The following is a 25,242-nucleotide window of genomic DNA, read 5'->3' on the forward strand; positions in this document are numbered from 1 at the left end:
CATTTTTGTCTGTTAAAATACTAACTGTCATCTTCAGGAAAAAGTTTGGGAAAAAATTCTGCTTGCATACCTTTTTTCTGTCATTTGTCTTCCACATTTTATTAGGGACATCTGTATAAACATCCAGGATCTTTGAATTTTCTTAAATTGCATCTGCTTATTATCCTTCTGGACTCAACCTCTATTTGTGACATCACAAATAATTACTGTTCAGATGATGATCATAATGTAAAAAACAACAAAAAAAAATCCACAAAGACAAATTGTAGGCAGGGATCACAGAACATGAACTAACTAAACAAAAGAGATGCTGACCTAAAAACATATGTCGTAAAAAAACCACCATGGAAAATAAAGACAAATATTATCTAAGCACCCTAAAAATATAATTAGAAGTATTCCATCAAGTCATTGGATTTTTAACCTTATTAAATTATTCCTCCTGACATACATTTTTAAAGTATGATTTTGCTACAATATTCTTAAATTTGATATAATCACTAAAATTAGTATACATTTAAGGGTAGAACATTTTAATAATGTTTAACTTATAAGGAAGGCAACACCATCAGAAAACAGCATCAGAAAACTACAAGAGCCCATATATCCTTTAGTTAAATTTAATTTGTCAGATAGAAGTTATCTATTTACAAGCAGTGTGCATTGTAACAATTTCTATTAATAAAGTCACTCAAATCTTCTAAAATATTAACTGGCTGCATAGCACATTTGACATTATTGCCTATACTGAAGAGGGAAAACAAAATGATTTACAATAAATTTTGGCTGATATGGATTCTGAAGGGTTCATGTGTTGAACTCTCCTTTTAAAACAAATCATCTAAATTTTTTTTCAGAGCCTAATTTAGTTGTATATTTCTCACCATTTCATTACAACAATCACAACACGGACATTTTAATAGAAAAAACAAAACATGTATCGCACACAGTATCAAAAAAAAACAAAACAAAAAAAAGGAGCACTAAATGGAATAAAGTGTTTCCTTTCCCCAGTTTTACATTCTGAACAGTGATTCCATGAAGATATTTTATTCAAAAATGTAATACACTGATTTTGTTCCACACTTGTGACAAGAAGGCCTGAGTTGGTGGGGAAAGGAACAGTCAAAAAAAGCCTGAGAGGGGGAAAAAGCTCATTTAATTAATTTACAATAATTTACAGCTCTTTTTTGTAAAAAGGCATTACAATTGATCACAAACAGGAGAAATCCTGGCTATTTTACAGTTCTCGGTACAGAATTTAAATATTCAAGCTTGTGATGAAAAGCGGCAAGGTGGTCGCAGTGTACAATGTAAACAAGTAGCTTTGGAAAGTGAACAAGGTCTTTGAGAGTTCTTTACTAAGAAAAATAAAACAAAATAAAACCCAAACGCCTCATTCCTTCCTGATACACGATCACAGGTCAGTGTGTAAGAGTTCATTTACAAACATAATTTAAACTGTATTCAGCCTAAAAGCACTTTGACATGAAGAGTTTTATAGTAAGATCCAGTCTGAATGGGGCAGTGTTGAGGTCCCTGTAAAAGTAAACATCTTCCATTTCTTAAAAAAAGTGCCACAACATTTGCAGCACAGTGCAGCATAAACTTTAAATACAAAAATATTTTTTTCTTCTGTTGGGATAATAGACCTTGCATCCTGGAAAGAAGTAACAATACTGCTACTGATAGAATATCCAGTCCATGTCTTTCAAGTCATGTAAGGCAATTACTGTGTTAGTTTACTGTATATGGCTAAAAGAAGGTCCAGAAAATGTTAGTCTTTGTTATGTTTTCCGGCTACTCCATGTATGTTCAGGTGTACTTTTGTGATCTGCTGAGTGTTCAAAGGGAGATCTGTGTCCTAAGGGAGACCTTGAGCCATAAGGAGACCTCTGATCTAGTGGTGACCTTGGACCACTACTGGAAGCTCTATGGTCCATCTGCCAGTCTGAGTGGTATCTATAGTCCCTGGAAGATTTATGATGGCTGTAGTCTGAACTGGATCGGTGATCTGAGTGTATCCGGTGGTCTGAATGGGAACGGTGGTCTGAATGAGACCGACTGTCTTTTAAATTTCCTTCCAGGCTTGACCTGTGATCTCTACTCCTGTGGTCATCCAGCTTTCTATGTTTACTATCACTGTAGTATCTGAAAGATAAGATAAATTGTTATTTTGGTAACAGTAATAAAACCAAAGGTTAAAATGGTGGCAATCTAGCAGAATTACTTTAAGAGCACATTCTTTTAAATTCTGCACTATACACAAAAATGAAGCTTTGGTGCTCAGAAACTTGGCTATTCTTGTGTTTGTCAAAGGGAGCATGGATAAAAAAAAAAACAGATGAGATATATACTTTGTCAAATTCAATTAGAAAAAATGAAAGTGTTATAAAATTAAGAGATTCCAAAGAGCCTGGTAACCATGTTTCGTTCCATGCTCTCATGCTCCATCATCACTGACGGCTTACTTGTCCAGTGTTACTGAAATACGTCTACCTCTTACGATATCAGAATATCAATTTTTTCATCCCATCCAACACAATTTCCTTCATTTTGATTACCTATTACTTCCTGTCTTATGTTGTCATCTTCTGCTTTTTTTTTTTTAGGGTCAGAATATTCACTTATCAGAACTTTCTATTCCTTGAACTGACCTCAAATCTTACCTTTATTGCTGTTTATGATAAGTTTATAGTAGAACATAATGTGCTAGGTATTTGTCCAAAAGAAAAGAAGACAAAGTCTTTGAAGAAAGGAGCTCACAATCTAAGACAGAGAGAGGTATGGGGAAGTAGTACAGAGGGAAAGGATTTGTATATGTAGATGCACAGGGGGATGGAGGTATCCAGTTTACTGGTTTGATCCTGAAATAACTAGTTTCAAAATGCTGCATCTTGGCAAAATAAGGTCTCACACACACACACACACACACACACACACACACAAAATAAGGTCACACACACACACACACACACACACACACACACACACACACACACACACACACACACACACACACACACACACACACACACACACACACACACACACACACACACACACACACACAGTCTTCAAGAGGGATTTAAATGCACAGAGGGTAGATGGTCCTGTAGATGAACTCAGGAGAGGCATTACATTATTGGGTAAGTGTGGAAGAAAGCACATTTTAATTATAGCACAGTATTCTAATCAACTGAATTTGAGTTTCACTAAGTTTCTGAAATCTTTGTATGTGAAAACATGTTGGATAAGTATTTACATACTAACAAACTGGCAACTTGTTTTTGGTATGAACCACCTACTTAACTGAAATACAATTAAAAAATCCCCAGAAACAATACCAACAACAACAAAACAAAACATCCCTCCCCCAGATTTCTATGGATTAACAACAAAACTCACCTGCTGTCCTGTTTGTAGTGATCCCAATCCCTGTGATCTTTTCCATTGCTGAAGGCAGAATAGGGCCTTTTCCTAGAGTCGCTTTTTTTGTAAGCATCTCCCTGATGTCTGTCTTTGTGATGATCGTGGTATTGTGACAAATGTCTGTCAGAGGAATAACTGTCCCTGCTACTGTCATCATGGTTTGTATTCTCTTTCAGTCTTTCCACATCTGCTTAATAAAATAGATAGCTATGATGAATATGCATTTCTGGTAATTTCATAAACTACAAAACTTCTAGTTGAAAAGTATGAAAGGATTATTGTACAGGACAACACTTCAACTTCTTAGATTTAACTGTGTGAGAGAAATACAATGATTTCTAACAGAAGCTGACAATGGGAGCAAAAATGTGTGAACTGAGAGAAGTGGGGGGTGAATAGGCAGAAACAAGAGTAGAAACGCAGGGTGGAATTTAGAGGTGTAGAGATAGAGATTATGTAGAATCTAGAATGAATTGATGAAAAGTTCAATTTGATTAATTAAAGCACAGGAACCCAAAAAAGTGTTTCAATGAGAGGTCAATGTGGGTAATGTTGCCTTTACCAGCGGAATGTTGAACAGTAGTAGGGGGAGCAGAGAAAGTTATAGTATTCAAGGTGAGAAATGTCCAAGGCATGGACAAAAGTTTTAGCTGTGCAACTAATGAAACAATGGCATTTTAGTGTAATTCAGAGGAAGTAGTACCATGGCTTCCTGATTGGATATATATATGAAAGAGGAAACACAAAAGTCAAATATTGCATTGTGGATGCAAGCTCATGAGAGTGGGAGGATAATGTCACTGTCAATGACAAAAGGCACATATTGCATCCTACACCATAGACTGCTGGTCCCTGCTTTAAATGAAGACCTTAGAATCCATGATAGTGATTACAACAGCAGCAAGAAAACAAAAAACAAAACAAAGAAAAAACCCACGCTGAAACTAGTCATCAAGTGTTTCTCTTTCTTAACATAATTAAACACAAAAGTGTATTTTCAAACATGTTCTACTAAAAAGGATTGCTAAATAGCAAATTATTGTTAAAAACACTAGCTGCAGTTGGATTGGTGCTTGACTTAGTTTCATCAACAAAAGTATGTATGCTGGGGCTCACTAAGTAAATCTATCCCTCTGTAGGGACAAGTTCACTTAGTGCTAGGAGGAGTTTTAGAAGGTTTCAGAGTTATTGAAGTTTACTTCATTTCAAATACCCTACTCAAAAACATTTCAACACACCACCACCACGCAGAACATCTTACCTGGATTTCTAATCACATGTGTGTTCACATTGCTGCTGATGTTCTGATCATTGTGTTGCTAAAAGAAATAAATACAACATTGCTAAACATGGCATTGCTAAATCTCAAAATTACAAATAGTAAGTGCTAAAACATTCCATCTGATCAAAAAGGTGATATTATAAAGACACAAAAATATATCCTCTAAATCAGACAATTTCATTTGTACAAGGTAAATTCAGAGTCCATTAACACTTTATCCTTAAGTTTTAATACTTTAAAAAAAATCTTTTCAGAACGTCTCTAAATATAAACAATATATTACCTGAGATTCCTGGCGTTTTTTGATTGCGTGTTTATATAGTTTGTGCAGCTTTCTGGCATCAAATTCTGTAAACTTTGACACAAAAATCCACAAATTTCTAGAGAAAGGAAAATTAAAAAAAAAAAGACAGGTTAGCCTTCCTGCATGCACTGGTTTTCCTTTATGCTACTTTGTATACAATGGGCCTGATTCACCATTGTGATATTTCAGTGCCACACTGGTGTAACTACATTGAAGTCAATGGAGTTGTACTGCAGTGGTGAATCAGCTCCCATCACATGAGAAGGTAGCATATCTAGCAATACAAGAAATAATTTTGCATAATTCTCGGAAGATATAAAGCACTAATGTACTTAAAGCTACACATGTATTATTAATTCCTCTCTTTTTCTTTACTGCTGTGTAATGTTTATAATAATTAGTTTATAATGCAGATATGACCATGAAGATGTAACTGACATCAGTGAAAACTCTGCTAATTAAGGGTAGGATGGACCTGCCTTTACAATAGGAGTTGAGTACTCAATTCTCTTAAGAGAAACAACATGGGTGAGGTAATATCTTTTGATGGATCAATTGTTAGTGTTGGACAAACTTTTGAGTATTGATCTCTTCTTCAAGGTCAAAAAGCCCCCTCTTTTTTGAAAATCCCCTCTAAAATGGAAACTCAATGATGTAACTTCCAAGATTTTTCCCCCCAGTGCAAGACTTTTGTGCTACATGCCTAATTTCCTGAAAATAGCAGAGGCAGATAGGATGCATCCATATGATTCCAAGGGTTGGTCATGTATCATCTATTGCCTTGAAACCAGATGAATTTTCACAAATGAGTAATCACAAAGATACTAGTGGAAATGAATCCTAATTCATTTTCTGGAAGTTTGTCCAGACTGGGAGAGGGAACAATTGGTGGGAGGTCTCATGTGGGGAACAAAGTCCTTGAAATTTCAGGCCCCTAGTGATTCGAGAGAGTGGGAAAGAGAAATTTCCTTGGTGCTATCCCCAATTTAACTTTAAAAGCCAGGATTGCAATATAGAATGTGGACGCTTGAAGTGCCACTTTGATTTTCACGGATGAAAGAGAAATTTGAAAGAGAGGGTGGAAGTGGCAAGGATAAGCCTGGAACTACTCGGAACTACCTAACACTATTTGGAAGGAAGTAATGAGGTGCAGCCCAAGTTCTTGGGTTGTGGAGAGGCCATTATATTTACTCACACTGTGGCTGTGCAAACTCTGGCTTCTTTTTCACCATACATAGGGCACTGAGAGACAAACTACACCAATATCCGATTGGACAAACAGCATGCTAAAGACCATTATTCCCTACAGTTTTCAGAGATTCCATGTATGACCAATTATACAAGTGTAGTTAAACACAGCTATTGTATATACTTAAATAAAGCTCTTAGGCCAAAGTAGTAATAATAAATCATTTGCCAGGAAAGAGCAAAGTTTAAGTGTACTGAAGAAGTAGTAAACTAAGCACTGAAGATGTGTTTTGAAACCCTATGAGAACATCAATGAATGCTTTGTGGTTTGTTTTCAGCAATACATCAGCAAACTTCACAAGTACAATGTCTTCTCCAGAACTGAGAGTTCGAAACTGACAGAAATCACTCTAGTTCAGTGGTTCCCAAACTTTAACAGCCTACGAACCCCTTTCACTAAATTGTGAAATCTCGTGAACCCCCTCCTAAAAAAAGAATATTTCCAGGGATTTAAGTTTAAATTTCCTCTGCACTCCGTGGGGCTCCCACTGCTGGACCCCATTGACTGCCCTGCAACTGGGTCCCACCTGCTGCCTCCAATGCCCGGGGTCCTCTGGCCGCCATTAGTGAAATTTTTCTGGTGAACCCCCTGTAACATTCTGCAAACCCCCAGGGGAACCACTGCTTTAGTTAATAGAAACAGTGATGGATTTTTCCCTTTCATTCATGAAAAATGTAGGATTACTTACTTCCTCCACTGCTTAATTTGTTCCGGATTTGTGTACTCTTTTAGACATTCAGTGATGTGATCCCCAATTTTGATCAGACACTGTCTAGTATGCTCCAGCTGTTCCCTTTCCGAAAGACCTTTTTCTGGTCTATCCAGCTGTTTCAGCGCTGCTTTGACAGGCCTCATTCTTTCTTTGCACTGTAAAGTGGAAAAAGGAATATAAGTCAGGAAGGAGTGGGGGAAAAAAGCTAAATTCTACAACATGACCCACCTTACTACTGTGATATTTACACAGGCAAAGACAGTGCTACTCTAAGCCAAATGAATCATCAAGCCTCTGGCTCACAGCTCCTAAAATCCTTTTACACTACAGGTTTCCTTTGGAAAAGTAATAATTTAACCCGCTGCGATATTAGCTCCTATATGAAAACATTAGATTGTATTTAAGATTTAAGAAAATACTAATTTACATGGTAAGATTTTCTTAGAAATAGGATATTAGAAACAGATACGATGACTCTAGGTATTATAATTCTAATGTCTTTTTTTTTTTCTGACCTTTCAGCACAAATACACAATACAAGACCTGTGTTACTTTCAAGAAACTTGTATACAAATTCAGTGTCAACCATAAATGACAGTATTCAATAAATTTAGAATAGATGAATCCTAAAACAATTGGAGCCTGGAGGCCAAGTGACATTCCACTGGGGAGAGGATCTGCATTCCTTTTCTTCTCTTGTTTGGGAGTGGTTCCCTACCCTTCAGAAAAATCTCTGCAGCTCTCTCTCAGGCAATCTTGCCAGTGGATTGATCCCTCTGAATGAAGCCAAGACTACCAAGGAGATGCTGGTATGGACAGACAGATGAAACTCAGTTCAAGTTTTCCTTGCACGGGGAAGAGTGGAAGAGGCTGGCTCCCCTTGTCTCATATCCAGCCCTCCCAAACACCCATTTCTTCATGAACCAGTGGAAAAAAGGGGCTATTAGGCTCTGCTTGTACCTATCTTGATTCTCTAAGTGAAAAGAGAGAAGGGGGTAGAAGAGGACAGACTGAACTGTAATATCTTATAGTGGAAGTGATGCTTTCAGTAGGTGAATAGGAGAAATTGTCAAAAGCAGGGCCTGATTGGACTTTGTAGATAAGCTCCTGCCTGGTTCACTGATATTAGAAGGTCTTCTGGAGAGACTGCAGCAAAAGTGCTATGATTTCCATCACAACTTTGTCTCTTTCATCAACCTGTTCAGTGTCTTGAGCACTAAAAGCACCTGGACTACTCTCTTATTGTTTTCTTATTATGATGACTATGGGGAAGAGTATATTTTTTAAAAAACTCACACGGCCAGAGCATTCAACAAATACTCTTTATTCAGCCATTTGTAAGCACTGAGAGAATAACAGGATAATAAGCAATAGCCAGCATAGATTTGTCAAGAACAACATTGTGCTGAACCACAATAAGTCCCTTCTTTGACAGGGTTACTGGCCTAGTGAATGGAGAGGAAGCTCATACATGATAAATCTTGTTTTTATAAGGTTTTTGACATAGTCCCATATGATATTCCCATAAGAAAACTAGGGCAATGTGGTCTACATGAAATTGCTATTAAATTCTGATTGAAAGACTGTACTCAAAGAGTAGTTATCAATGGTTCACTGTCCATCTGGGAGGATGTATCTAGTGGGGCCCCACAAAGATCAGTCCTGGGCTCGTATTACTAATATTTTCATTAATAATTTAGATAACAGAGTTGAGGGTATGCTTATAATATTTGTGGATGACATCAGCCTGGGAAGAATTACACGTACTTTGGAGGACAAGATTAGAATTCAAAACGACCTTGACAAATTGGAGAAATGGTCTGAAATCAACAAGATGAAATTCAATAAAGAGAAGCGTGAAGTACAGTAGATTTCGCTTATCAGCAACCTCTCTGTGGCCAGCAAAAAGTTGCCATTATCTGGCAGTTGCCAATAAGCAGAAGGCAGGTTTACAAGGCTGCAGCTGGAGAAGGAAGTGCTGGGACGTCGCTTCCCTAGCTACAGATCTTCTTGTAGCCAGGGCAGCCAGTGGGAAGAAGGGACTGAAGCCCAGATTCTGGGGCTTTCTATATGAAACGGGGGGTGCTGAGGGATCACAGAGCTGTACACCACCTTTCCCTACACTCTCCAGTGACTGGGGCTCACCATTTCCGAGTGATTTCTTCCCTGCATGCAGTCACCGACAAGGCAAAGCCAGGAGAGTCAGGGAGTGGTCTGACATCCAAGCTACAGCCCTCTCCACATTAGTGCCCTGCCCACAGCCTCCCCTCCGAGCCCACAGCCTTGACCTCATGCAGGTCCCCATGCACAAGTAGGTTTGTGGGGCTGCAGTCCCAAAAAGAAGCACTGAGACATGCTGAGCACTGGTCAAAGGCAGCTTTGTGGGGCTACAGCTGATGCCTCTCTTCCAAAAAATGTTGTCAACCTGTTAATAAGCTGCATGCTGATGCAAACATCTGAAGCCCCATAATATTAAAGGCAGTGAGAAGGGATTGGTTCCTGGCAACATGTTGCTATTAACTGGAAGTTGTTAATATCCAGGTTGCTATTAAGTGGAATCTCCTGGATTCAATGTACAAGGAAAAAAAAACAAACAAATGCATAAATACACAGTGGGAAATAACTGTCAAGGTGGTAGCACTGTTGAAAAGGATCTGGGGGATTATAATGGATCACAAATTGAGTATGAGCCAACTACGTGAAAAAAGCTAATATTCTGGTGTGTATTAATAGAAGGATCATATTTAAGACACAAGCGGTAATTACCCCACACCACTTAGTGTGGTGTCCAGAACACCTGTGCTAAGAAAGATGTGACCAAATTAAGGAGAGCAACAAAAATGACAGAAGGTTTAGAAAAACTTACCTGTCAGAAAAGGTTGAAAAAACTGGGCATGTTTAGTCTTGAGGAAAAAAAGACCCAAGGGGGGAGTTGATTTTCTTGTTACCTATCTCTCTTATGGTTCTCAACTTTGAGTTAAACCAATCTGGATTCCTTTAGATTCAGTGGGCCCAATTCAACAGGAATGTAAAATTGGTTAGTAAATTGGGTATGGATGTTAGTCAATCAAAGTCTGCACAGGTACAATATATACAGTGAGAGCAAAAAAAAAAAAAGATGTAAATCATCTCTGTATCTGACATGTTGTGCTACACCCAGACGGAAAATTCAATTGAGGGAGTCTAGGCAGTCTGAGAACTCCATGTTGCCTAAGGTAATCTGTCACAACCTTCCGCATTAACATTTTCTATTAAGGTAAGATGAGAAACCGAGTGACAGTCAGCATGATAGTCAGTGTTAAGAAATGCTCCTTGAGCATGAACCTGACTGCTGGTTTGAATGAACATGGCATATTGTGTCTCAGTATGCATGTTTTATGGCCAAACAATGGCCCCAGTATATGCATCCCTCTTGAACACAGACAGGCCCATCTTATAGATTGCAGGCCACAGCTCCCTCAGCATAGGCACAACCTCAATGATCAAGACAAGACGAAACAAAAGATGAAATATTACATTCGTACATTCCTCTCACAGACCAACAACAAGGATCCTCACACAGACCTACAACAATCCAAACTAATTCTAACCTATCTTGTCTGTGAAGCACACAGATCTCAGGATTTCACATTTTTAAATGTTATATGTTGTTGGGCATATGTATATCAAATGACCTGTGAAGAGATCAGAGCATTATTTAGGCACCATGATATCACTGGGTGATCATTGTCATAATGTTTTCATAGGACCTCACTAAAAAGGAGAGTGCATATTCAATATGTAACTCAGAAGTGCAAGCACACATCTGAAAAAGCTGCTATTGGGCTTGTGCATAAATTTTGTAATGTTTGTCTGCATGAAGACAGAACTGAACCTTTTATATATATCTCGCCCACACTTTTGGTGCGCTATTCTGAGACCTCACTGACAATGGATCAAGTGCCACAATGGCTAGGCACATTGGCATTAACTGAGCACATGGAAGCAATTTTAATTCAGAACGTCATACTTTCTGTGTTAAAAATCAGCATTAAGATAGCAATAAGGAACTTACTACACTGAATGTCTTCTGATCCAGTTCTTCAGATTCTTCAGATATAGGAACTGGGTCACTAATTGCAGTAATATGGACTGGAGTATCTGCTGATGTAGCTTTCTTGGTTTTGTCTTTGTTGTCAGATTTGACTTCATTTATCTATAAATAAAATATTAAAATAGATCTAAAAAGGGAATTGCAGTTTAGGTCTACAATTACACTATCTTACTACACATATTTACCATTCACATATATTTAATTTTTTCTTTCGTTTTTTTGCTTAGGGATGTGGAAAGAGACGGGGAAAAGGAGTGTGAAAGTTTCTTATCCCACTTGCACTTTCAGCCAGCGAAACTAGGTGGCAGTAACAATAACAGAGCACTACAGTGATCTGAAATGCCTTTCTACCTCAAAATCAACCTGTGCCTTTTTTTAAAAAAAATTGTATTTTATAATATACTGAAGTCTAATTACCTTCTCTTCCTTTGCTTCTTTTTCTTTCTGTGTGGACTCCTTTACTTTGCTTTCTCTCTTTTCTTTCATATCTTTTTCCTTTAATTCTTTCTTATCCTCTTTTTCTTTTTTCTCCCTTTTCAGTTCCCTCTTATTTTCCTTTTCTTTTATTTCTCTCTTTTCTTCTACCTCCTTCTTTATACCAATATCTGGTTCAGATTTTTCATCATTTTCTTTTTCTGCTTTTATTTTTTTATTTGGATGTTTCACTGAAGCGATCTCATCCTGCAATATTTAAGTATAGGCATCACATTGAAAACTCAATTCCTAGCTTTAAAAATTTTACAGTAGTCAGATTAAAAATAATACCATTCTTCCTCTAAGTGTGATTTAATATCTATAAAGTGCAGCTAAATCACACAGTGATAATGTAAAAACCAATTACAATTCTGAAGTTTAATAGGCATGTGCCAGAGAACGTTGAATTGGTCAATGCCAACTTTATGGGAACACAAGGGTATCACATTCTAAAAGTTTTATTGAGAAGGAAATAGAAAAGTCAGTTGGGCAGTCTCGTGGATCCTTTGCTTGGAATGGAGGTGAAGAAGCTCATCTGGGGAGTGGACTGAAGATTCATTATTTAGCTTTAGGATTCCATTGCTCCTCCCAGAAAATAATTTAGCAGGTTAAGCTTCTGAGGCTACGCAATAGCATGACTGTAGTCTAAAATATCAAGGCTGATTGGAGGAGGAGAAAAAACAAGCTTTACACATGGTCTAAGTGGTTGTTTATAATCAAAAGGGAATACATACAGGAATTCTTAACTAAAATTAAGTATTGATCGTTATAGTAAAGAAAACCAAGATGATTTACATCCGGTTCCGTTTTTGTTGTTGTATTTGTATGTATTCCTGATCTACACAAGAGAGTTGTACTGGTTTAACAAATTCTTTTTTTAAAACCAGTTTAGTTTAATTTATAGAAACCCTACGTGGATGCTCTTATTTCAGTTTAAAGGTGGCTTATTTTAGTTTAGTTTAAAACAATTCCTAATCTACTGAAGTTAAACGAAAATAAGCCTGACTCAAACCAAAATGACTTGCAACAGTTTATCCCATAAATGCACCAGTTTATCTCAATATTGGTTTAAAAATCACATCTTTAAACATGTGCAAAAAGGCCTTAGACCTTAAATACATTTTATCTTTTTTTATTGCTTTTTATGATACATTAAAAACAAATGGTAGCAAGGAAGCCTGGAGGTAGGGAAAGTATGTGTGAGAGAAGTTACTTAATCTTGCTGTGCCTTGCTTTTTCCAACCAATAAATGGAGAAAGCATTACTCAATATAATTTGAACATTTGACTGAAAATGATTCAAGTGCTAAAACTGGCTGTCTTTGAGGATTTGGTTCAGGCACCGACAAATAACTGTTAAAAAAAAGTTCCACCTGAAGAATCAGTACAGCTAGTAATGATGCCCTAGGCACAAAGCAGTACAGCTTTATCTATAGCTCCAATGCTGGATTAGTATTTCTAGCAAATTTGAAGTCATGGGTGGGAAACCTATGAAATCACAAAATGTCATTTTCCAGACTATAATCACACTATTATGTAAGAATTCAGAATCCCACACTTTATTATGTAAGAATTTAGAATACTGCCATAGCTGCAGTTTTCTTCATAATTAGGGCCCTACCAAATTCACGGTCAGTTTCATAGTCATAGGGTTTTAAAAATTGTAAATTTCATGATTTCAGCTATTTAAATTGGTATTTCACAGTGTTGTAATTGTAGGGGCCCTGACCCGAAAAGGAAAAGGGCGGGGGGCAGGGACTACAAAGTTATTGTAGGGAGGGCTGCGGTACTGCTACCTTTACTTCTGTGCTGCTGGTGGCAGCGCTGCCCTCAGAGCTGGGCAGCTGGAGAGCAGCGGCTTCTGGCCAGGAGCCCAGCTCTGAAGGCAGAGCTGCTACCAGCAGCAGCGCAGAAGTAAGGATGGCATGGTATGGCATTGCCACCCTTACTTCTCCACTACTGCCTGCAGAGCTGGGCCGTCAGTCAGCAGCTGCCGCTCTCTGACCACCCAGCTCTGAATACAGCAGCGCAGAAGTAAGAGTGGCTTGGTATGGTATTGCCGCCCTTCCTTCTGCACTGCTGCTGGCAGGGCGCTGCCTTCAGAACTGGACGCCCGGCCATCAGCTGCTGCTCTCTGGCCACCCAGCTCTGAAGGCAGCGCAGAAGTAATGGTGGCAATACTGCAACCCACCTGAAACTCACTTTTGGGTCAGGACCCCCAATTTGAGAAACGCTGGTCTCCCCTGTGAAATCTGTATAGTTTAGGGTAAAAGCATACAAAAGACCAGATTTCACAGGGGGAGACCAGATTTCATGGTCCATAATGCGTTTATCATGGACGTGAATTTGGTAGGACCCTATTTATTATTAAACTAAAAGGGATTAATCCTCCTCCATAATGTTTAACTAACATAAGATTAACAAGAGCTATCACAGAAAATATGAACAACTCAAAGGTTAAACATGCTTTGCTAGGAGAATGCCATTCTAACTATTTTGTGTAAAAGCAATATTTAAGTGAGATGGAACAAAATGAACTAACAGACAACATTTCAAAAATACCCACCTTGTTATCCTCCTCTTCCTCTTCATCAGATTTTTCTGAGAGCAGTGGAGAAGAATCACTTTTTATCTCCTCTTTAACTTTAGCGAGTTTTACCACTTTATTCTTCTTAGCTCTTGTCTTCCTCCTCTTTGAGTTTCCCTGAATACAAAAACATCATCTTAGTTCTGTCAACTGAAATGCCTCATTGCCATGAGCCATTCAGAAAGATTTATTTCTATATTAGATAGAAGTTGATTTTATTAAATGGTATTGAGATATACAAGTTACCTCGTTAGACCAGAAATAGGAAAGGGATCCAGCCTGACAATAAAGAGCACATACAAACTAAAGACAAAAACCCTACGTAATTTGATTTTATAAATCATTATTTGAGCTAGCCAGACACACTCTGATTAAATGGTCATCAGTGTGACGAACAACTGGCGAGAGCAAGGGTGAGGATCTGCTAACAAGCAGATTACTACTTTATCATATTGTTAAAGATCTGAAATTTCACTTACCGCACCAGAAAGTCTTTGTGCTTCCTTCCTTGCAAGATCTTTATTGAGTAATTTAATGAGGTAGTCTGCTCGGGTCTGCAACTGCTTGGCCTGTGGTTTCTTATCTGGATCATCTGGTAGAATCTGAGAGGAGAATAAAAAACATCAAGTATGAATAACAGTATTTCCAATTTGGAAGATGCCAGAGTGGAAAAGCTGCAGCAGGCTGGAATAGCAGAAATACAGAGGAGAAGAGCACTGGAGGTGGCAAAAAGCCGCATAATTCTGGATCCACTCTGACGCTACACTGTAAATGTGCTAGTGTGCCTGAAGGAGTGGAAAACATCTTGAAACCCACCTTCAACTTTTTGCTCCTTCCCACTATGTACTGTGACAGGGTCAGGCCAGATGGCTACAGGAGAGTGATAGAAGGCAGATATATTAGCCCGAGGTTAAGCAGGTCCCTTTTCCCTGGGTAAGGTAACAGGGGAAGGTTCCAGAACAATCAGGAACTTTCTGGAAACAATTAAGGCAGACAGGCTGATTAGAACACCTGCAGCCAATTAAGAAACTGCCAGAATCAAATAAGACAGGCAGGCTAATCAGGGCACCTGGGTTTAAAAAGGCGCTCACTTCAGTTTGTGGTGTTGTGTCTGAGGAGTTGGGAGCAAGAGGCACTAGGAGCTGAGAGTGAGAACGCGGACTGCTGGAGGACTGAGGAGTACAAGCATTATCAGACACCAGGAGGAAGGTCCTATGGTGAGGATAAGGAAGGTGTTGGGAGGAGGCCATGGGGAAGTAGCCCACGGAGTTGTAGCTGTCACACAGCTGTTCCAGGAGGCACTCTAGACAGGGCATTCCACAGGGCCCTGGGCTGGAACCCGGAGTAGAGAGCAGGCCCGGGTTCCACCCAAACCTCCCAACTCCTGATCAGACACAGGAGGAGTTCACCTGGACTGTGGGTTCACAAAAACGGCCAAACCGAGGGCAGCTGTGAATCTCTGAGGCAAGCAAATCCGCCAATAAGCGAAAGACCCACCAAGATAGAGGAGGAGCTTTGTCACAGTACACTAATACAAGAGCCTCAAAAGCAATTCAACGACACAAGAGTTACCAGCCCTGGTTTTGTGTTTCTGCTCTCGTAACACATAATTCAGCTAGGAGAAGCTAGGCTCCTGCACCACATGGACATCAATGGATGGAACTTCCACCTCAAATAGCATACTTGCTTCTAGTGAGTGGGGGAAATGAGTCGGGTGAGCAAACAGGGATGGGGAGCAAAAAACAAGACTAAAAATGAATGCAAATAGCCAAAAAAGAGAGGGGATGAGAGGTAATAGGAGAGGAGAGTGCTAACGGACTGAAAAAGAAAGATAAACATTGTACCAGGACATGGCACAATGGGGTAAAGATGGCCATGACATCTACCAGTCAACCACAAGAAGGGTTCCAATAAAGCAGAGTTGACGTATACTTTTTGTGAGATTTCAAATGACCATAAAATAAACAGTTTCAATGGCTCTTCCTTACCAACTAAGCAAGATGAATTTAAAATATGCTCACCAGCTGGATGACAGGACATACCTTGTGTGTCAAGCTGAGGTCAGGATCCATTTTTATCATTTCCCAACTACCATACCCATATTCATAGATGCCTATTAAAAGATTGGAGTCATCCTCTTTGCCCCAATCTATATCAAAATGAGCTGCCTTAGTATGACATGGAATGGCATATCTAGAGGGAAGAAATCAGAAAGACACATATTTTTATTTCTGAAAACTAAAGAGGTGGGAGAAGACTCGCTGAGAAGGTAACTCAGATGTATTTTCTAAGGTTTTCAAAAACATTTCACAACAATTTCGTTTAATTAAATTAATGCTGTGATCTTTGCGCTAAACAGGCCAAGATTACTAAAGAGGCATGATAAGGCCCGTGTCTGGGACCATCATTCCTGAAGTCATGTTACTCATTACAGTCTCAGCACTCATTTTGAAAAGTTTCTAACTCAACATAGCTGCGAATAAAAGCTTGAAAATGTGACTTAAGTGTAGCCAATGCAGTGTCTACAGACAGTCTAAAACTATAGCTATAAGAGTTGTGAATCTCAGTGAGTTAACACAAAAGCCACACACTTTGGGAGGCCCGGCCATTACCACCAGAGCAGAAGCGTCAGCATATGGCTAGAGATAAGTGCCCATCTCAGCCATCCAACTAGATACATTCCAGTAACCAGGGTAAGTACTGCCATACCCCATGCTTCTTCAGTGATGGGAGAGGGAGGAGGGAAAGAGAGGGGCCCCCTGTTGTCACTCCTGGAAGGGAAAAGAAGGGAACTCTCCACCACCATTTTAAATAGAGGAGAAGGAACCACAGGGGAGCTCCCCTCAGGTCCTGGTATGCCTAAAATCCAGATTGCTTTAATCGGGCCTGGGTGCTAAAAATGTTTGCATAGGTCAGTATATAAAGGCATTTAATGTAATAAGTTAACAGAAAATAGCTTATTTTTCATATTAAAAACAATTACTACTACTCACTGTTTCCTTTCTTCTGGATCTGAAGGAATAGACTTGTGCAATGGTGCCAACTCTTCCTCATGAGAGATGACTAGCTTTGCATTCACTTGTACTCCTGATATTCGGAATGTTGGGCCTTTAACTTTTCCAAGTCTGCCCCCTTGAATTAAGAACCATAACAATGTAAAATATATTGTACATAAAATGGATAAATGTTAAGTGTATTTTATCAACTGGCAAGTTTAAAGAAAAAATAAGCCAGATTCTGATCTTATATGTCCACCATGCAGCGGTGCACCTTAACATTTTATTCATCTACTCAAATTAATTTTGGTTAAAACAAAACTCCAGTCAACCCCCAGAATCTCAAGTATTGTCAATTACTGATACCCAGATTTAATTTAAACTTTTGAATAAAGTGAAAATGAACTGTCTACCGTTATAATTCACCCAGAAAAAAACCTTACACACACTGGTATTGATTTCACAATCCACCTATTTGATGTTTTTAGTGTATCTGCAATAGTTAGAATCAGATTAATAACTCTGATATCACACTTAACAACTTAACAAAACTTATTCTTGATAAGTCCTTTTTATTCCATTTTGTTTTGCTCAAACATACTGTACCTGCTCTTTCTTGTCCAGAGGAATTGTCCTTTAAAGCCTTAATGCATCCATTGTGTACCAGTTCCCCCAAGCGCCTAAGGTCTGTCTCAGATTTATCAACTAATTCAGCATCTCTAGCTATAGCATCTAGCCTGTAATAAAACACAAGTTCTTCTTACACCTCTGAAGTTTTGACACTTTGTGAAGGACTCCTTCAAAATACGAAACTAAAGAGGTAACGTCAGTCCTCATTCATCCTACGCATGCACATCTGATATGTTGTGTGAAGTTCTGATCCATATAGTTTAGAAATGCTATATAAAAACTAGAGAAACTGTAAAAATGTCAGTAAAAGTGATCTAAAGACCAGAAAACAAGACAAACAGGAAAAATAAGGGAGCTAATTTTACTTATACAGTATTGGAGTGTGTACATGGTGGGTGTTTGAGACAGACACACCCCCACTGACAATTGTTGGTAACATGACCCCACAGTTTATAGAAAGAAAGACAAATTGCTCACATAACGCAGAGTAACACAGTTTAAGAAGAAAAAGGAGTACTGACATTAGAAAAACATACTTAACAGTAACACTAACTGGGCAATTGGGGCCTGACCATTGTGAGTCTTTTCACACACTTCAATAGGCATTGAACAGGCTTTATGATAGCTTACAAAATGAGGTGGATGAATAGCCATCACTGAAGATGACTTAACACTGTGCTAGTTAAGACAGGACTCTGAAGGACATAATGAAGAGTCCTGCAAAATGCAAAGGGTCAGATTAAATGACTTGAGTTGTCCTTTTGGCATTCAGTATATATATATATAAAAGAAGAAAAATAAAGAATATGAAGATAATTTAATACTATTACTAAGGTAACAGACTAGCACAGTGTTCTCTTTTCAAGATATGGACTCTTGGTATATTGTTTTGATGTTTAATCTTATAAAATTCCAAATTGTTATGTAACTATAATCAAATAGGTTTACCTTTCCAGAGGGCCACCAAATTTCTTGTAACTCTTGATAAACCTAATAACAGAAAATAATTGCACTGTTTAAGTGTAAGATTAACTAATCACGGTTTAAAAACTACAGTGAATAATATGCTTATTGCAATATAAAAACCAAGTGATATGGATAATGCTAAAAAGAAAAATCACTAGGATAGTTTAATGAATCAAGATAATCCACATTTAAAAACAAGTGCTTCATTAAGTTTACTAGATAATATAAATAAAACAATAGAAGCTACAATTTATTTCAGAAATTACTTTATTAGTTTCACAAGACAACAGATATTCAAAGCAACTAGATGAGTTTAGTCGTAAGATCAAATGTGGATTTACAGTAAATAGTGAATTCAGAGATATTATCTCTTGTTTAGTTAAGAAGGGGTAATGATTCAAGACAGATTATTTCAATTAGGATTTAAGATACATGGCAGAAAGGAGAAGGAATATTATTGCAATTAAAAGAATCACATGTGGATGGTAGGTTATTAAGAAATATGAAACATCCGGGATAAAGAAGGGAAGCAAAGCAGCTCAATTTCCTTTTCGCACATGATCAGAATCCGAGTTACTACTGTAGTCACAAAAGCACCCTTGAAAAAAAAGCAGCAATCCATTAACGTCGCTAGATGAAATGGAGAGAGAATGAGGATCTTAAAGTTATGTTTATAACCCAAAATATTCAAGTGTTACAATCGTTTTAATGGAGATAAATTTAAATACTTAAATTATAGAAACAAATCAGCATTTTGAAAAGGTAAGATTAGAAAAAGTAATTATTATTCTCCCTCATGCCAAACATTGCTTCCCGAACCAACTATCTGAAGTGATCATGTCATGTAGTTTACATCAAAAGATCACTTAGCTTAAGTGATTTCTTATGGTTTTAAAAACTTAAAGCATCATGTCACAGGAATTCAATTACAAATGGTGAGAAATTCAAAACAAAACCCACTCAACTTCTTGTAGGTCTCCCTGCAAAGAAGTGCAGGCTCTTTCTCCACCTCTGGTTTATAAATAACTATGAAAAAGAAAATATTTAGCCTACTCATACATCTTTTATAAAAATTTCTCACCATTGTAACAACTGGTTTTTGAAAATGCAGTATCGGTGGAATGCAGGGATTAGGAGCTGTACATACTATGAAACAAGTCAATCAGGCATCACACTCAACTTTAGTATACCATATTAAAATGGGATCTCACTGTGTACGTATTAAAAGTCCATTATGTCAGCACCATATAAGTACTTAAAGGAAAATACCCAAATGCCTAGAATAAAAATTCTTAATCCAAATTCAGTTAAAATTGACTTTGTTCCATAGTTTTAAACTATAATCTGATGAAATTTCATTTCACAGCTATAACAAAGCATTTCTCCCCCCACATCTTACCGCCTAATCTCTGCATCACTAAATCCTTTAATATTCTCTCGTGGAATAGTGCGTGGTCTTCCTCGTTTTTTGGGTCGTTTTCTTTCAGAGATAGAATCACTATCAGAACCAGAGTATCTTCTGTTCCTACTACGCCTCCCTTCACTTCCATTGAAGCTGATCTGGAATTTTGAAAAGGAGTAAGTCACGAAGTTATGTAACCAAAATTCATAATAAAATGTTTCTCAGTTTATCTAAAATACACTGTAATTAATAAAAGAAAAAGGGGAATGAGAAGGGAAGAAAAGTTTGTCATAACCCAAAGATACCTGTTTTGCACAGTTTCGCATTCTTGGAAGCATATAAATTTCTTCAAGCTCCTTCTGTCTTTCCTCCTCTTCTAATCTTCGCCTGTGGAGCTCTGGAATGATTTCTTCCCAGTTCCTTGAATTTCGTTCAGGCTCCAACCCAATGTCATCTTCATCCATATTGGAAAAATTGGCCACCTTGTAAAGCAGAACACATTTAAGAGCCAATAAGAGTATAGGAATCTACCTCTACACCATCACAAACTATAATATTAGGAAAATATGGTTCATATATTTATGACAGCACATGCTTACTTTTATATTTACAACTCACTCCAATTATGCCTACGTATAATGTATACATTATGTACTCTTTTTTCACATGTGCATGCAAGACACACAACACCTTGCCTTGTAGTGACACTGGGTGGTGGGTAAGAAAAAAATATGGAGTACAAACATTAAAATGCCTTAATCATAGTTAGGACTACGACTTTGACATGGAGGTCAAGGACTCCATGACTTCCAGAGACCTCTGTGACTTGAGCCTCCAGGGCCTAGGAGCTGTAGGGTCCCCACCAGCCCTGGCGGCTGGGAACTGCGGGGCCTGAGCTTCCAGCCACAGAAGGCGGCAAGGGTGCCCCGCAGCTCCCAGCTGCTGCTGGGTCGCTCTGTAGCTCTCTGCTGCTGCGAGCCCCTCCCACAGCTCCTGATCACTGTGGGCAGTGGGGGTAGCCATAGCCAGCCCCAGAGCTCCAAGCCAGAGCCACACAGGGGGTGGGGGTGCCCTAAGCTTGGAGCCACAACTGGTGTGAGGACCTTGCATCTCCGAGACAGGCCCCACCGGGTGGCGTGGGGAACTTGCAGCTCCCCATTTTGTTATGCATATTTTTAGTAAAAGTCACTGATTGGACAGGTCATGGCAATTAAGAAAAATTCACGGAAGCCTGTGACCTATCCATGACTTTTACTAAAAATATGCATGACAAAAATCTTAGCCTTAATCATAGTCATTTGGTCATTTTATGGTATCACTACAAGGTTAAGGTTGTTTTGGTGCCCTAATTGTACATTTCTTATCTTAATATATTTGAACTTTGTTTAAGTGTAACTTTGACTCTGTATTTTTTAGCCTTCTAAGGCTTGATTTGGGGATAATTACAAAATCTCTGTAATGTTTCATACCCTTAAACTACAGATATATTCTCTCAAGTCTATATCCATTTTGATGGAGCTTTTTCCTCAGGAATTATTTTGATACACTGCCAAAATTTTCCTCAGGAATGCAACCAAGACTGGCAAACGGTTATTTTAACCATTTATAATTCAGTTAAACCCAAGTGGAATTTCACGGGACAAAGACAAGATACTTCTCTAGCCCAAGAGCTTTCTCCATGCCAAACTTCAAAGGCCTGCTGCAAGCAATGAAGGTGTTATAGCTTCTCCAGACAAACCACCACAAGAAGCTTTTAAAAATGAACGTATTAAGCAACCTAAATTTGAGGCTGCGACCAGCTCCCACTGGTATGAAAGAGCTTAGACCTGAACACTACCCCGACACCCTTTTAAAATAATGTTAGATGTATATGACAGTCTTGACATGAATAATTTATAGATATCACAGTAAAGTTGCAACTGAACCGACAGCAGGTGAATTACTTGATGTCTTACTAATCAGGCAAAATTATTCAAGTTTAAGGTTTTTTTAAAACCTCATGTTGGAGACAACCACCTTGTGCATGTGAAAAGAGATTTGTGAAAAAAAGTTTAATGAATTTCCTTAATTTAATACGGTTGTTACATATGAATAAAGATAAGATGGATATTTCAGGTATTTCTGTAAATTAACAAATATTGTAAAGGAAACTGCCGCTAACAGAAATAAATGAGAGAGCAGTACCTTAAACTGGGAAAGCAACTCGTCTCCTACAGTTAATGGTCCTGGCTCATTTTCCCGTGTTTCAGCCCTCTTCAAGATTTCATCTATATCCATTTCCTGAAAAAATAACATTTCTTGTTACCATTAAAAGACTGAAAACAAGATTAGATTGATGTGTCCAACATATGTAGAAAGTTAGCCCTTTTTACCTGTGGCTCCTGCTCTTCTCCTTCAGGTTCCTTAAAAAGTTCCTCAGCACCAAACTTTAAAATTGCCGACAACTCTTCCTTATTAAAAGGAGTAGAGCTGAAATACAGGAAACTAAATTTCACTGTCAACTACTTACAGAAAACATCTTAACTTTAGATTAGTGTGACAAATTCTTCATCATGATTCAAGCAAGTTTTCTTCTCAGTGCATTGTTAGAAAAAGTTGCATCTAACATGCAATATGAAAAAAAGTTTTTGAAGGTAGCAAAAGTAATTTTGAATCAGAATTAAGAATTCTTTAAATTTTACATATACAAGTTCACTAGATACTTCCTCACTCAACATCTAAAAAAGTAACATTATTTTAATTAGATGTCAATAATATTAAAAAATTATCACCCTTTCTGGATTGTGTATCAATATACCTTGAAGGAGCGGAACCTGTGTGGAGTACAGTCTTCCCTGTAGTGTCCATTCTCTGAATTACTAAATGATCTAACACCATCTTCTTCTTGGCTCTTTCAAGAATATCTTCCTCTACTGATCCCTTTGTGACTAGCCGATAAATATTAACCTATGTACAAAAACATAAAAACTTGACAAACATTTGGAAGTTACACATTAAAACTACATTTAAATTAATCTAACACTAACAAAAAACTTATGCAAAAAGGGGAAGAAAAAATAAAGATGTCAAATCTTTGTTTTCAATGTCCTGATTGTTGTTGATCAGTGTTTCCAGATTTAAATTCAGTTTAGAGACTAAGTCAGCTCTTTCACTCAAGTCTCTCCATAAGCAGTTTCATAACTAGTATAATTCCAGAACTTTTAATTAAACTCCAGTGATGAAGCACATAGATTCAGTTATCTTCTAGAATGACATCCATGCACAATTTATGCTTAAATCATACTACACTTGTGGCAGACCCACAGCTTCCCCCATACTACTTGCAGCTGTCATCTGGTATTCATTGCCATGAAGGAGCAAGTTCCAGCTGTTCAGTGAACAAGTCCTATTTTAGTCAATATAAGGCTTAGTTAAGCACTAGCAAAGCAGAAATTTCACATTATATTTGATGTAGGGAGCACAGCAGTATGAATGTACTATTACAAATTTACTAGTGTGACAATGTTGTAGCCAAGTCCGTCCCAAGATACGAGAGAAACAAGGAAAGCTCATCTCTCCATCAACAGAAGTTGATCTAAAAAAAAAGATATTACCTCACCCACCTTGTCTCTCTAATTGTTCTAATGTGTATTTTACAAAATGAAAATTCTTTAGCAAGTAACATGGTTATTGTTATTAAAGTCAGCATCCTACTTACACAGATTTTATATGTATTATACACAAAAATATACAAACACATTATACTGAGACACCTTAGAGACGAACAAATTTATCTGAGCATAAGCTTTCGTGAGCTACAGCTCACTTCATCGGATGCATCACGGAAGCTTATGCTCAAATAAATTTGTTAGTCTCTAAGGTGCCACAAGTACTCCTTTTCTTTTTGTAGATACAGACTAACACGGCTGCTACTCTGAAACCTGTCTTTATACTGAGAGTTATTTATGAACCCAATATTTATTGCTCTAAAAATATATGCAGACTTTGGCCTCCAATCCTGCAACTGACAGAACCCCATTGCAGGTTTAGGTCTTACAGCTGAAATACATACCTGTTTCTTTTGGCCAATCCTATGAGCTCTAGCCTGTGCCTGCAGATCATTCTGTGGGTTCCAGTCAGAATCAAATATAACTACGGTGTCAGCAGATGCCAAGTTTATACCTAGCCCTCCAGCTCTCGTAGACAGTAAAAAGCAGAAATCCTCAAAGTAGGAAAAAAGAAAGAAATGCATCATAAATACAATATCAAAATCCAGCCAAAAATCAATCTGAACTTAAATGAATTTAGATTGTGTAAGCTCTTCGGGGCAGAACCATCTTTAGATTGTGTATTTGTACAATGCCTGGTACAGTAGGATCTCAGGTCCATAACTGGAGCTTGTTCCTGCTGCTACCACAATATAATTAATTGACTAATAAGAACTGACATCAAGTGTATTTTTTTTTAGCAAATGTTAAAGTAGATTTTCATGCTGATCGAAGTCCCAAGGATGTGGGGACTCCCTACTGCAAAAGGTAAAGCTGAACCTATCTTGCTAAATTTAGATGACTCATCTTTTGGTGCAAGTTATCTCCTAACGTTGGATGACAAAAGGAGCCAGAATTCTAGAAGGTAGACACCAACAGAAAGAATAAGTGAAAGTTAAACTATGAAGCGGAGTATTTGTGACCATTTGGATAAAATTAGTTGTAGGTCTCATTTAAACCTAAATAATATGATCATGGGCACTTTATGTATACACAAACGGATGTGAAACAGTAGAAAATTCATAATCCAAATTGTTTTTAACAAATGAATTTTTAGCTACATGCCTAGAAATCAAATTAGAATATTGCAATGGATTTTTCTGGACAAAACGTTAGTTCCTTTGTGAGGTGAGGGGAAACAGCTTCCCAAGTACAGACATTGAATTATGATGTACACAGCAAAATCCAATAAAGGAAATAAGCTCTATTCAATGTAAGAAAAATCCTATTTTTATAAGAATCATTTTATAGTGTTTTGTTACATAACAAAAGGATAATCCAACTAATATCATTCAGATCTAATCTAAAAATATATACTTTTCTTAAGGTTGAAGAAGGTATTTTACATAAGTAATCAGGATCATACTTTA

General features: G+C 37.8%; 1 protein-coding gene across 2 annotated transcripts in view; it reads right to left on the reverse strand.

Annotated features, from left to right (window-relative positions):
• Positions 1-604: 604 nt before the first annotated feature.
• The window catches only part of CHD1 (chromodomain helicase DNA binding protein 1), an 83,927-nt gene continuing 59,289 nt past the window's right edge, over positions 605-25,242 (reverse strand). For both annotated transcript variants that reach the window (XM_077817244.1, XM_077817243.1), the window contains 19 exons: positions 24,178-24,327; positions 22,924-23,072; positions 22,499-22,595; positions 22,311-22,406; positions 20,432-20,608; positions 20,124-20,284; positions 18,707-18,748; positions 17,735-17,865; positions 17,126-17,264; positions 16,175-16,325; positions 14,612-14,734; positions 14,112-14,249; positions 11,490-11,753; positions 11,034-11,174; positions 6,956-7,134; positions 4,998-5,094; positions 4,694-4,751; positions 3,409-3,619; positions 605-2,151 (listed from right to left, as the gene is read on the reverse strand). In XM_077817244.1, the coding sequence (XP_077673370.1) occupies positions 1,788-2,151; positions 3,409-3,619; positions 4,694-4,751; positions 4,998-5,094; positions 6,956-7,134; positions 11,034-11,174; positions 11,490-11,753; positions 14,112-14,249; positions 14,612-14,734; positions 16,175-16,325; positions 17,126-17,264; positions 17,735-17,865; positions 18,707-18,748; positions 20,124-20,284; positions 20,432-20,608; positions 22,311-22,406; positions 22,499-22,595; positions 22,924-23,072; positions 24,178-24,327 (2,868 nt within the window). In that variant the 3' untranslated portion in view covers positions 605-1,787. The remainder of the gene's footprint in view (positions 2,152-3,408; positions 3,620-4,693; positions 4,752-4,997; positions 5,095-6,955; positions 7,135-11,033; positions 11,175-11,489; positions 11,754-14,111; positions 14,250-14,611; positions 14,735-16,174; positions 16,326-17,125; positions 17,265-17,734; positions 17,866-18,706; positions 18,749-20,123; positions 20,285-20,431; positions 20,609-22,310; positions 22,407-22,498; positions 22,596-22,923; positions 23,073-24,177; positions 24,328-25,242) is intronic.

The sequence above is a fragment of the Eretmochelys imbricata genome, chromosome 5, assembly GCF_965152235.1.
Source record: "Eretmochelys imbricata isolate rEreImb1 chromosome 5, rEreImb1.hap1, whole genome shotgun sequence".
Classification (NCBI taxonomy): domain Eukaryota; kingdom Metazoa; phylum Chordata; order Testudines; family Cheloniidae; genus Eretmochelys; species Eretmochelys imbricata.